This window comes from Rhinopithecus roxellana, chromosome 5 (genome assembly GCF_007565055.1).
Source record: "Rhinopithecus roxellana isolate Shanxi Qingling chromosome 5, ASM756505v1, whole genome shotgun sequence".
In the NCBI taxonomy this organism is placed as follows: Eukaryota; Metazoa; Chordata; class Mammalia; order Primates; family Cercopithecidae; genus Rhinopithecus; species Rhinopithecus roxellana.
The window spans coordinates 151,765,599-151,779,299 of record NC_044553.1 but is presented as its reverse complement, the minus strand read 5'-3'; the positions used below and the strand labels follow the sequence as shown (position 1 = coordinate 151,779,299).

At 42.0% G+C, this 13,701-nt stretch overlaps 1 protein-coding gene across 1 annotated transcript in view; it reads left to right on the top strand.

Moving 5' to 3' along the window:
* BTBD7 (BTB domain containing 7) overlaps window positions 1-13,701 on the top strand; it is a 113,927-nt gene that overhangs the window by 74,568 nt on the left and 25,658 nt on the right. The window contains exons 4-5 of the mRNA XM_030930115.1: window positions 10,604-10,812; window positions 13,216-13,291. Coding sequence (XP_030785975.1) covers window positions 10,604-10,812; window positions 13,216-13,291 — 285 coding nt within the window. The remainder of the gene's footprint in view (window positions 1-10,603; window positions 10,813-13,215; window positions 13,292-13,701) is intronic.

Genomic DNA, 13,701 nt, shown 5'->3' with positions numbered 1-13,701 from the left:
AAGGAGAAGCTGGGGAAGTAAGTCCCAAAGGGAGAATAGGATCCAGAGGAGTTACCAGCCAGTCAACCTGAGAAGCCAAGCACATCCAGCCACCAAAGTGGGACTGCAAAGGGCAAGCTCATGGAGAATGGTTGTTGTGTCTGGATCTGCAGCCATGTATCTGGGGATGGGCACAGGGCCAGTGTTGGTCAGCAAGGCTGCAGTTGGAAGAGCTGGATGCAGAGCAGAGGAAAAACTAGGGTCCCCTGGCACCTCTGCAACTAGCAGTCACCACATCACAGTGACTTTTAGAGAGTAATGGGCACTGCCTCTTGTCTACCTTCCAGATTTCACACATTTGTCTTGGCCAACTGTGACTTGGAACCATATAGGGATGGAGATGGTGGGGAAACAATTATCATCATAATGTCCTTCTTCCCTCACCCAAACTAGATTGTCGTCATTCTTTGCCACTACCTCAGCAGGCCTAGGCAGCCTACCAGGTGTGATCCAGACCTTCATCCCAGAGGTATTTGAGCTTTTAGTTTCTTTGTCAGTAGTTGCTACAATCACTAGGTCTCTGTTATCCCTCAGCAAAGAAGCACCAGAAGATGCTGCAGTGAATCCCCTGGGTTCTGAATGAACTGCTATTGTATTGCCACAGACATTGCACCTCGTCCAACACAGTATCCACTTGTACAAGTGTACCTTCAGGACCTGCCAGTGCAGATAACCAGGTCTTATAATTCTTTGGGTGTCTACACTCTTTCCTCCCAGAACAGGGACTGTATTTTCCCAGTCAGACTGTGCTGGGGACATGATCCTCATTATTGGTTTGGAGGTAGTGAGAGAAGGCAGGAACTGATCTTAAAGAGAACAAGCATTATCTTTTCAGGCACCTGCAGGGTCTCCAGATGAAGGAGGCTGCTGCTTTCTAGTAAGGAGTTGGGGGAGCTGCTTCTCCTACCCCAGAAAATTCAGGTAAATCTTGGGGTTTAATATTCTCAGCTAAGCCACCCAAATATCCCCATTTCAGGTTTCTGTGTCCAAGTGTTCCTACCAGGACCCAGATTTTATCATAGAATACCTGTCGAGGCTTTCTTTCATATCTTCTTAGTAGTTATAATATCCTTAAAATTAAGTCTTGAGCCTGAATTTTGGCATTCTGCCCTGTAGCTGCAAGAAATAGGGTCTTTTCAGACACTGACCTGGAAGTCTTCAGACTTTGAAGAATGCCTAGATTTAAGGGTTGGCTAACCTGAGCCTGTCATTCTTTGTTCATGGCCTGTAAAGCTGTTAATCCAGCCAGTATCTAGGCCTTATAATCACTAATGTTTCCATTCCATTCAAGTGCCACCATGATTGGTGATCTGATACTTTACCTGCCACATATACCTCATTTTAATCTGCTCCTAGTGTTGTCATGCTGCTTATGTACAGGGGTTATCACCATGCCACCTACCAGGAGGAATGGGAGGGGGAACCTTTTGCCATTCGGTCAATGAGTAAGGGAGATCTAGAATCTCATTCAAGAACCTTGTTTTCTAGGGCCATTTCTGTTACTAGCTATCTTTGCTGGGTGTCTCCTCCCATTCCTCACAATCCCTGCTGAAAGCACATCCCAAATCAAAGGCTTACATGCAGGTCATTTATTCAGTAAGTATCCCATGAACCATGAATAGGAGTGAGGGGGAGCACTACAGCAGTGGGTCGTTGAGCTGGTCACCACTGCAGACACCTGGGTTTAGACTCCTCTTCAGAATTGTCCTCCTGAGAAATAGTAGAGAGGAGCATTCATCCAACCAGCTCTCAGAGTCACAGCATCTAAGGACCGACAGTGCAGAACACTGAGGTGCAGGTTGACTTGTCTTCTCACCCTTATATCTGACACTCAGTTTTTGCTTTGGATTAGGAATTCTTGGTTGCCTTTTAAAAATAGATTTGTAGGTATGATGTGATGATAGTGCTGTTTTAGAAAACTTAAACCTTTCAGTAGTGTGCTCTGTATGCATTGGAATCCTGGGTGGAGAGAGACAGTAGGAAATTTTTCAGCAATTGGTATGTGAGATGCTAAGGATTTGAACAAAAGTGGTGGTCTAGTGGGAATGGAAGAGAGGCTCATTGAAGGATGTTCTGAAGGACAAATCTGTAGGACACATTGACTGGTTAGACATTGAGGTCAAAGGAGGCCAGAAAGGCAGAGTAGAAATTTAAGATTTCTAGGGTATTGGGTAGACACATTGCTCCCCAGTTTCCAACATAATCCTCAGAACTTCAGATTCTTTCAGCTGACATGAGGAAATAAGACTCACAGGATGTGGGTGGTTTTTTTGTTTGTTTTTGAGACAGAGAGTCTTGTTCTGTCACCCAGGCTGGAGTGCAGTGGTGCAATCAGTCTTGGCTCACTGCAACCTCTGCCTCCCAGGTTCAAGCAATTCTCCTGCCTTAGCCTCCTGAGGTCCTGAGTAGCATTTTTAGTAGAGATGGGGTTTCACCATGTTGGTCAGGCTGGTCTCAAACTCCTGACCTCATGGTCCACCTGCCTCGGCCTCCCAAAGTGCTGGGATTACAGGTGTGAGCCACTGCACCCGCCCACAGGATGTCGTTTTTGTTTTGTTTTGTTTTGTTTTTTTGAGACAGGGTCTCACTCTGTCATTCAAGCTGGAGTGCAGTGCCATCTCTTGGCTCCCTGCCACCTCTACCTCCCAGGCTTAAGCGATCCTCCCACCTCAGCCCCCTGAGTAGCTGGGACTACAGGCATGCACCGCTACACCCACCTAATTTTTGTATTTTTTTGTAGAGACAGGGTTTCATCATATTGCCCAGGCTGGTCTCGAACTCCTGAGCCCAAACGATCCACCCGTCTTGGCCTCCCATAATGCTGGGATTTCAGGTTTGAGCCATCGCACCCAGACAGGATGTATTTTAATCTGGCACAGGCTAAGTGAGGACCGAGAATTAGTGATGCAGCTGCCTGAATTTAAAACCTAGGGTCTTTCACTTCCTGCCACACTCACTTTCTTTATTTCTTAATTTCTTTTCCCAGGATTCTGAATCAGTCATATACTGGTTAGTAAGAAAGAATTGAAGCAACTTTTCTCTCAAGCCTGTTTGTACTTCAAGTCTTATTTCTAACTCTGGTGCCTCTGAAGAGTCACCATGCCAAGTCTAAGGCTGGCCCTCCTCTAAACTTACGGTCTTGTTTTATGTTGCATGGCAAGCTGTAATCTCCCTGTTCCTTTTTCCCTTCCCCATTGCCTGTTTCCTCTTTCCTCTTTCCTCTTTCCACCCCAACCTCAGTATGAATCTGGAAGCCGTTTATACATTTGCTGATGGACATGAGCCAGTGGAAAGGTTTCCCACTGGTATTGGTGAAACAAGTAGGGTGGCATTGTAGGAATAATAAGTAAGGGGGAAACAAAGATCCTGACAGTGTATTCAGGAGAACTGGCAACATTGAGGCTTTTTTTTTAGTTACCAGAGGAACAAACATGAAGAGGAGAAACAAAAAATGATAATAAAAACAAACTGATCCTGTTTAACATGCAGCAATACAGTCATTTGTGTTACTGAATTTCAGATTGATTTGTTAGCTCTTTATGTCTCAGCCTTCAGCCTTGGTCATTCATTCATATTAGTTATGTGACTCAATTTTTTGAGGGAAGGTATTTTTGCTCACATTAAGGATTAGAAAGAAAATATCCTAGTAAAAGAGAATAGAGGAAAGGATTAAATAAGTAGATGATGGATCTGTATAAGCAAAAGAAATTGTAAGAAGTTGACTTTGTACTACCTGCCAGCCTCCCAACAGCATCATTGAAAATCTGTCTGAGTGGAATATATTGGTGCCTTTTATCCATTAAATGCCTTGGCTGCAGGTGGAATTTTTCTGTTACCAGGAAATTGTTAATAAAAGCTTCTTTTCTTTTTCTTTTTTCTTTTTTTTTTTTTTTGAGACAGAGTCTCGCTCTGTTGCCCAGGCTGGAGTGCAGTGGCGCGATTTTGGCTCACTGCAACCTCTGCCTCCTGGATTCAAGGGATTCTCCTGCCTCAGCCTCCCGGGTAGCTGTGACTACAGACACATGCCACCACACCCAGCTAATTTTTGTATTTTTAGTAGAGACTGGGTTTCGCCATGTTGGCCAGGTTTGTCTTGAACTCCTGACCTCAGGTAATCTACCTGCCTCAGCCTCTTCAAGTGTGGGATTACAGATGCCCACCACCACGCTTGGCTGTTAATAAAAGCTTTTGGCCAGGCACAGTGGCTCACGCCTGTAATCCCAGCACTTTGGGAGGCTGAGGCAGGTGGATCACCTGAGGTCAGGAGTTCAAGACCAGCCTGGCCAACATGGTGAAACCCCGTCTCTACTAAAAATACAAAAATTAGCCGGGTGTGGTGGTGGGCACCTGTAATCCCAGCTACTCAGGAGGCTGAGGCAGTAGAATTGCTTGAACCCTGATAGCTGAGGTTACAGTGAACTGAGATCACACCACTGCACTCCAGTCTGGCAATAAGAGTGAAACTCCATCTCAAAAAATAAAAAAAGTTTTTGAGTTGATCTAAGAATATCTAACTGGTTTATTAGTCAACCATTGCTGTGTGAGAAACAACGTGAGAGCCTCAGTGGTATATCACAATGAACATTTATTTCTCATAAGTTTCTGGGTTAGGTGGGGCATTTCTGCTTCAGTTTGCAGCAACTGGGACCTCTCTCATTGCCACTGTGAGTCAGCAGGGGTGGCTGTGTTCCCAGGGCTGCTCATTCTCCTCCTGGGACCAATAAGCTAGTCACAGTGCGCTCTTCACATGGTAGGAGGTAAGGCCAGCCCCGTTCCCAGAAGAGGAAGGGGACTCTAGACAGAGCCGTACTATTCAGAGCACGTCTACAGTGAGTGAGCTAGGTACAGAAATTAACAGCAAGCATTTAGAAACTTTAAACAATTGCCACAATATTCAAGAGGTGTTTTGGCTGAATTTTACTAAAGTATTGGTCCAGGACACATTGGAAATTTAAAAAGAAAGAAAAAAACTGTAGCATGACTCGCGATAGTTTGCAAAGTGCCGAGAGAGAATACATGACATTCTGCTCACTGGAACTGACTCCCTGTACTGCCCATGAGTAAGCATTGTGATCTGCACGTGTGTCATGGGTTTGTGTTAGGATCACTTTTTCACCAAGAGTCTGATCATCTTTGAGTGTGCTGATGGTTTTGGACCTACAGGACTTGGCCATTACCAAGGATGTGGCACCATGTAAAGCCTCCCAGCACCCGCTTGTTGGCCTTTCCCTGCCAGCATCCCTTCTGCCTTGCTGGTATATTTACATTTTCATTCCAATATCGATAACCTTGACAAAGTCTTACTATCATTAATTGAAATCCTTTACCATCAGATTAAAACATTAATTTTGACATTACCAACATTCCCTTTGTTTACCTGTCTTCCTTTTACATTTTTGAGTTAATATCACCATGTTTAGTATATTTATAAGGTACTTTCTGCTCGTGAGAGAGGTAGTTCTAAATAAGTTCTAATGAGCAGTGATTAGTAAAAGTCCTAAGTTAGGGCTGGGTGCAGTGGCTTACGCCTGTAATTCTAGCACTTTGGGAGGCCAAGGCGGGCAGATCACCTGAGGTCAAGAGTTCAACACCAGCCTGGCTAGCATAGTGAAACCCCGTCTCTACTAAAATACAAAAAACTAGCTGGGCATGATGGTGGGTGCCTGTAATCCCAGCTACTCGGGAGACTGAGACGGGAGAGTCACTTGAGCCCAGGAGATGATGGTTGCAGCGAGCCAAGATCGCACTACTGCACTCCAGCCTGGGCGGCTGTGCAAAGCTGTGTCTCAAAAAAAAAAAAAAAAAAAAAAAAAAAACCTAAGTTAGAGGCATAAAAAGCAGGAAGAGGGGGACCTTTTGGGAGGGAAAGGAAGGATATGTTTTGGTAGGACTTGGCTTCTTTCTAGATGTGTAACCTTGGGTAACTTATTTAATCTTCATGAGCCTTAGTTTTCTCATCTATAAAATGGGGATGATAATGGTAATAATAATACAACCTCCTTTGAGAAGAAGTGCTAAAATTAAATATTCTAAAGCAAGCAATTAGCACAGAGCCTGGTACATATACATAATAAGTTTTCAAGAGTGTTAGTTACTATTATTTGCTTTTAATTATCTACTAGGTGCCAGACACTATAGAATCAGATAAGATGGGGCCTTTACTGAAAAGGAGCTTAGTCTGGTGGAAGAGTCAGACAAATATATATAAGAAAGATATAGTAGTATGAGAGTTTTGTGCTGTTATAGACAAACACAGGGTACCAGAGAAACTTTTAGGTAGGAGGAACACCTGACCTAAGGCTTTGAGGAGCAGTATCAAAGTAGGCTCTTAAAAGAGGCAGCATCTAAGCTGAGACTTAAAGATGCAGAGAAGTTAAGAAAAAGAGTTAGGGGCATTTCAGAAAAGTGGAACAACATACGCAAAAGCCTGGAGGTGCAAGCGTTTGGTGGGCTTCTGGGGAATTGGAAGGGACGCAGTATGACTGGGGTGTAGAGTCTGCTCAGGGATGGGCTGGGGAGTAGGCAGGTGCCAGATTATCAAGGGAGATGTAGCTGGAACTTTTTCTTGAAATCATTTGTAGCATGAAGCTATTGAATAATTCGTTAAAGAGGCATATATAATTTACATTTTAAAAGATCATTCTGGCAATAGTACAGAGAGCAGATTAGAAGAGGAGAGACTGGAGGTGGAAATTTTTTTAAAGGCCATTTCAATAATGCAGGGGAAAAGTATCAGGTTCTGAAAAGGAGGTGGTGAAAATTCAGTGGAGATTCTGTGGAGGGGTTGGATTGAAAAGAAGAATGAACAGCATCTGATGACAGATTGGTTATGGGCGTCCAGAGAGGGACCCCATAATAGTACTCAGACCTCTGGTTTTGGTGACTGAAGAGGACCAGATTTCCCAGAGGAAATGAATTGACTTTGGCATTTAAGATGTTTGTGGAAAATCCATGTGAAAGTCAGGTGTGACTGGGAGTCAGCTCAGGCTTGGAGCTATCAACTGGGAAGTCAGGGATATAATGAGGTGAAGGCCATGGGACAGGTACCACCAGGCAGTGAAAAGAGCTGGGTATTCAGGGTACTCGGCTTAGGTACTCCAGACTGTTTGAACAAATGTAGAGTGTCGAGAGTATGGTGTGATTTAAATCCCATAACAACCCTGTGAGGTAGGAAACAATCTCAGCTTTGCAGATGAGAACATTTCAGACTCTTAAGAGTTAAGTGATTTGCCTAAAGTGATTTTGCTACTGAGTGGCAGAGCTAGGATTTCGAGTCCAATCTGTCTGATTTTAAAGCCCATTTTTTTCCCTACTGTATCCTGCTTCTTTGTAAACCTCAGCAGTTTAAATATTTGTGATCATGTTATCTTTCATTCTTTTTCTTCACCTCTGCCAGTATCCTGGTTTAGTAGGATTGTGACACGTCATTTTAAATAACCAGCTTTTCTCTCATTTCCCCTGCTTTACTCCCCAAGACATCTATAAGATTGCCTTTCCTATCAGATTGACTCATCCCACTCAATTCTGTTCCAATACCCACTTTAAAACAACAGGCCAACAGAGGTCCTCCACCGGCTACTGAATGAGGTCTGTCCTCGTCAGCTTGGCATTCAAGGCTCAAAGGCTCATCATAAAATGATGACTGTTGAAAACTTTCCCATATTTCCCGCTTCTCATCAGCATATCTTCATGCCTTTGGGTGTCATCTATATGTGGATATAAATGTGGTGGTCTCATTGTGTTCCTTATAGGGATGTTCTTTTAGTGCTTAGAATAAATATATCTTTTACTTGCTCTGTTACCATCTTTATAAAAACCGGTTTTGTCTTTGTGATGAAATCAGCTTGGACATCTTCTGACCTTAGTTCCCTTTCCAGTGTCAGGGTTCTTTATACTCTATCCCTAATGTGATGAGCCAGCCTCTGCTCTGACACTTTCTAGAAGGTTCCTTTTTTTGATGGGAGAAGAGGATGGAAATTCTAATTGTTAGAAATTTCTTATCATTGAGTCAAAATCTCCCTGCTTTTAACATCTGTCTGTTTCCTGGGAGCAACGGATAAATCAGTTATTTCTCCTCTGCCTCATGAAGAGGCATTTAAAGACAGCTCTTATGTCTCTCCTCAGGATTCTCTTACATAACCCAAATAATCTCTTGCTTGGAGCTTTTCTCCTGTGATAAGTTGCAAACTCTCGACTATTCCCTTGCCCTCCTGAGACTCTTGCAGTTTGGTCAGTGCTCATCTAAACTGACCCACGGGGCCCAGAACAACACAGCACTCCGCAGAAAGCAGCAACATTAGTCCTTTGATTACAGCTCGATGCTTGTACCTGAAAAGCCTGAGATAGATTCAGATCTATAACACCTGTGTCACATTTTGCATTCATTCAGTTAAAAAAAAAAACCCCAGATATTTTATATAGTTCTAGTTAAGCCAACCATCATCTGCTGTGCAGTTGATTTCTTAAATGTAGAACTAATTCTCCTAGTTGTATTTCAACTTCATTTTGATCAGTCTTTTTAGGCAATTATGATTCTGCTGTGCAGTGTGGTGTTAACTGTGTTTCCAAGTTTGGGGTTATCTGAAGATTTTGAAACATACTTTCCACATCATTATCCAAGGTGTGTGTTTGTTTGTTTGTTTGTTTGTTTTTGAGACAGGGTCTCACTCTGTCGCCCAGGCTGGAGTGCAGTGGTGTGATCTCAGCTCACTGCAACCTCCACTTCCTGGGTTCAAGCAATTCTCCTGCCTCAGCCTCCCAAGTAGCTGGGATTACAGGTATGTGCCACCATACCCAGCTGATTTTTGTATTTTTAGTAGAGATGGGATTTTACCATGTTGGCCAAGCTGGTCTCAAACTCCTGACCTCAGGTGATCCACCCGCCTCAGCCTCCCAAAGTGCTGGGATTACAGGTGTGAGCCACTGCACTCAGCCCCAAGTTCTTGATAAACATGGCAAAAACCAACTTCCCACTCCACACATCAAGTATAATCAGTGCTATTTATTAATGGTTCTGTTAACCACTGTCCTGTCATCCCATCCCCTGTCTCTTCATCTTGTCTGCAAAGATCTCATTTGTACATTCAACGCATTTTTATTTAGCACAAGTGCTAGGAATACATTGAAGATAGCAGTCCCTATCTTGTGGTGCTTACAGCTTAGCAGCATCATGAAATATTTTCTAAATACTTTGTGGAAATCAAGTTATGCGGTTATCTATGATATTTCTCCTCATCTGGTACCATATCAGAAAAGGGAATGAAGGATTACTTTTTGTAGACACCATATTGCTACTCATTATCTTCTGTCACTTGAAAGTGGGATTTACTCCCTTTGTCTTTATACCTTTCATGGTTTCACAAACAGCTTTGAACTTTAGAAGTCTCTGGAGTTCATTTATACCCTTTCTGTATATCCATATTTTTGGTGGTGTTTGTTTAATTTAATTTTATTTTATTTTGAGACAGAGTCTTGCTTTGTCGCCCAGGCTGGAGTGTAGTGGCACGATTTCGGCTCACTGCAACCTTCACCTCTCGAGTTCAAGCGATTCTCCTGCCTCAGCCTCCCTAGTAGCTGGGATTACAGGATGCCTAACTAATTTTCGTATTTTTAGTAGAGACTGGGTTTCATTCACCATCTTGGCCAGACTGGTCTTGAACTCCTGACCTTAGGTGATCTGCCTGCCTTGGCCTCCCAGAGTGCTCAGATTACAAGCGTGAGCCAGTGCGCCTGACCTGGTGGTGGTGTTTAAATGCCTGTTTTTGTTTGTTTGTTTGTTTTCACATTATCAGGATTGTTTTTTGTTTTATAGTAAGCTTAATAAAAAATTTCTGTTCAACTTTAGGCATTTTCACTCCCATAATCTTTGTCACTCAGATTTTTACTTATATTTTATCTTTATGTTTTGAAATGATATTTCCTGAGGAGGAGAGTTGAATCTCCTTAGGTTTTCTTTTCTTCCTTGAGTTCATGAAATGCCATAGTTGCTTTCTCCAGGATCCTGGTCCTTTTCACTTCCTTTTTCAAGTTTGCCAGAATTAAGCTCAGATGTATTTTGTCTGTTTTCTGAAGGATTAAACTGTCAACAATGCAAGGTGCTATGTTTTCATTACAAAGAGTGGATGTCTGCATATCTGGCAGCCCACCTACCTTATTCTGAGGTGTGCGTTCTCTCATCAGTCAGGTGGCATCCACATCCTTCCTCTAGCCAGTTTCCACCACTGCAGCCTTTTTGCCTACTCTTCTTTCCCCTTTGGTCCAGTGTCTTCCTCTATACTGTCTTACTCACATTGTTGGATTTGCACATAGATGTTTATTATCTTGAACTTGGGAGGATTCTCTGCCTTTTTCTCTAGATCCATCTCTGTAAGGCAGCAGATTTTCTATAGATGCCATAGTCTATTGTTAACCCATCCCACCAAGTTTTGGTGATTTTCATGAGATTTTATTTATCTCCTTGAGTTCTTTTTTGCTGTTGTGACTTTTAAATATAGTACCTAGCACACTAATGTTCAATAAGTAATATTTATGATTAATCTCAAGAAGTATTTGCCTTCTCTTTTAGGCTGTGAGGATATCATTGCTGAGAGCATCTCATTAGATACCTTAATTGCCATCCTCAAGTGGAGTTCTCATCCATATGGCTCTAAATGGGTACACCGACAAGCTTTACATTTCCTCTGTGAGGAATTTTCCCAGGTCATGACTTCGGATGTTTTTTATGAACTCAGCAAAGACCATCTGCTTACTGCTATCCAGTCTGACTACCTACAGGTAATCATTTAAACACCTCTCAAACTCATTGTCTTTCATATGTGCACCAAAAAAATCCGTCTATGCTCTATTACTCTTCCATCTGGGGTAGGGCAGGGGAAGAGAAACAGGCTGTGATCAAACCACACAGGAACTGCCCTCTTCATAGTTGTACAACAAAAGCCTTCTGTCTCACTGGTTCTTCATGTACCCTGCTGCCATGACTCAACATTGAACAAGCCCAGGTCCCAGCCAAATGCACCAAAAAGAGATTGGGGCAGTAGGCAAGGTCAGAAGCACATCCCAACAGTGATTTTCTTGACTTCTATTAATGTAACTTCTGTATAGTGGTTTCTTACTTTTGGTGGAGCATCCCATACTTAGATTGTAGACAGTAGCTTCAGCAGCACAAAGTAAAAATAGTGTTCACTTTCTGATCTGCTCAAATGGTTATCAAAACTCAGTGCATGTATTCTTCCAAAGCATGATAATGTTTTCAACTACTTGTTTAGAAGTAGTTTTTAGCAGATTCTTGTGTTCTTGACTTAAATGTCAATTTAATCTGGAAATTTAAATTAATAATAGATTTTATATATTACAGAAAATACTTGCAGGCAAAGTATATTCAAGCTTAATTTTTTTCCATTGGCTGTATGAATTTTATGCTAAAAACTGTACAACTGTTTTAATGCTATTAAAGACATAAACCCATTGAGCCACTTCCTATTTCTTTGTATTTGTACTAGAAAAATGATAAAATGCTACCGTTTTAGTCAGAAATGCAGTGGACAGTTAAATAATACACTCAGCATCTGTGCTTTTCCTTTGTTGCTTTGATTGCAGTACAGATGTCATACTTGGGCTTGATTTATGGAGAATCTTTGTTCATTAACCTTGTCTCATTGTCCTGATCAAAACTGGATGCTTTATGTTTGTGTTAGAAGTTGTTAGTTTTCTTAGATTATTGCTTTAGGAGCTTTGCATTCCTTCTTAGAAAGTATTTAAAAAAAAAAAAAAAAAAAATAGGCCGGGCGCGGTGGCTCAAGCCTGTAATCCCAGCACTTTGGGAGGCCGAGACGGGCGGATCACAAGGTCAGGAGATCGAGACCATCCTGGCTAACATGGTGAAACCCCGTCTCTACTAAAAAAAATACAAAAAGCTGGCCGGGCGAGGTGGCGGGCGCCTATAGTCCCAGCTACTCGAGAGGCTGAGGCAGGAGAATGGTGTAAACCTGGGAGGCGGAGCTTGCAGTGAGCTGAGATCCGGCCACTGCACTCCAGCCTGGGCGACAGAGCGAGACTCCGTCTCAAAAAAAAAAAAAAAAAAAAAATGGAGAGCAGCCTAGATTTGCTCTAAGATTTTAAATAAAATACAAAGAAATGAGGGATACATTGCCATTTCACAGATTGTGCTTCACCAACCAGTAAAATACCTGTAGAGATTTTAGTTTCTTTTGCAAAAACAAGTTGACTGACTTGTTTTTCCTGTCCCTCCAGGAGTTAGTAGTTACTCTGCCTATACCCTATACTTATACTTTCATTTACTTACCTGTGTTTTCTTCCAAAAGAGAATTTAAGGCAGCTTTATAGAAACCACATAGTAAGATAAAATAAATTTAAAATAGGAAATGGGTTGCTTGAGCCCAGGAGTACAAGACCAGCCTTGGCAACAGGTAGGACCCCATCTCTACAAAAAATTTTTTAAAAATTAGCCACCTGGGAGGCTGAGTTGGGTGGATCACAAGGTCAGGAGATCGAGAGCATCCTGGCTAACAAGGTGAAACCCCATCTCTACTAAAAATACAAAAACCAGGTGTTGTAGCAGGTGCCTATAGTCCCAGGTACCCGGGAGACTGAGACAGGAGAATGGCGTGAACCCAGGAGGCGGAGCTTGCAGTGAGCCAAGATCACGCCACTGCACTCCAGCCTGGGCAACAGCACGAGACTCTTATCTCAGGAAAAAAAAAAAAAAAAAAAAGAAATTAACTGGGACCACACACCTGTAGTCCCAGCTGCTCAGAAGGCTGAGATGGGGAGAATCCCTTGAGCCCAGGAGGTTGAGTACAGCTGCCATGATGGCACTGCTGTACTCCAGCCTGGGCAATAGAGTGCAACTCCATCTGAAAAGGAAAAATTAAAATGAAAAAATAAAATAGGAAGGGAGCAGATTACAGAAAAAGAAGATAGAAATGAAATTTAAAAATTTGTTGGGGCTGAGAGTGAGGTTACTGGATAAAATATATGTAATGCAGTCTTGTGTATTTCCTGTCGATGGACCATAGATTTAACACTAAAACTTCAACCAATGGAAAGAGTGAAACATGCTAAGTTGCATGCTGTATTTCCCACCTACGAAAAGTCCTTAATGAAATTAACCACTTATCTAATTTCACTAAAATAAATATAAACCATTTTTTTTTACAGGCAAGTGAACAAGATATCCTTAAATATCTGATTAAATGGGGAGAGCATCAGTTGATGAAAAGAATAGCAGATAGAGGTAAGCTCAGAAAATTAGCTTGCGCTAGTTACCTTGTGTAAATTTTTGGTGGTTCTTACATTCCCAGCTTACAGAAATGCATGCCACACATTAGTCTTGAAAACTGACACTGTTGCCTGGTGAAAATGGAAGTTTTTACCATAGGCAAAATCCTTTAGTGGACAGGGTATAGTTTATTAAAATAAATATAACAGAAAGTCGTATTTTGCAGCTTTAAAAGGATACTTTTTATTATTATGTTCTTAGGTGCTTAATAAAACATGTTGACTGATTCATGGAAGTATTAGAATGAAAAATTTAATATAATTTCATATAATGACTAAAGTGTTACAAAAGCATAATGATGAAAATGTGGAATTAGTGTTGATGGTTACACAACAATAAGAGTATAGTAAGAGTCACTGAATGGT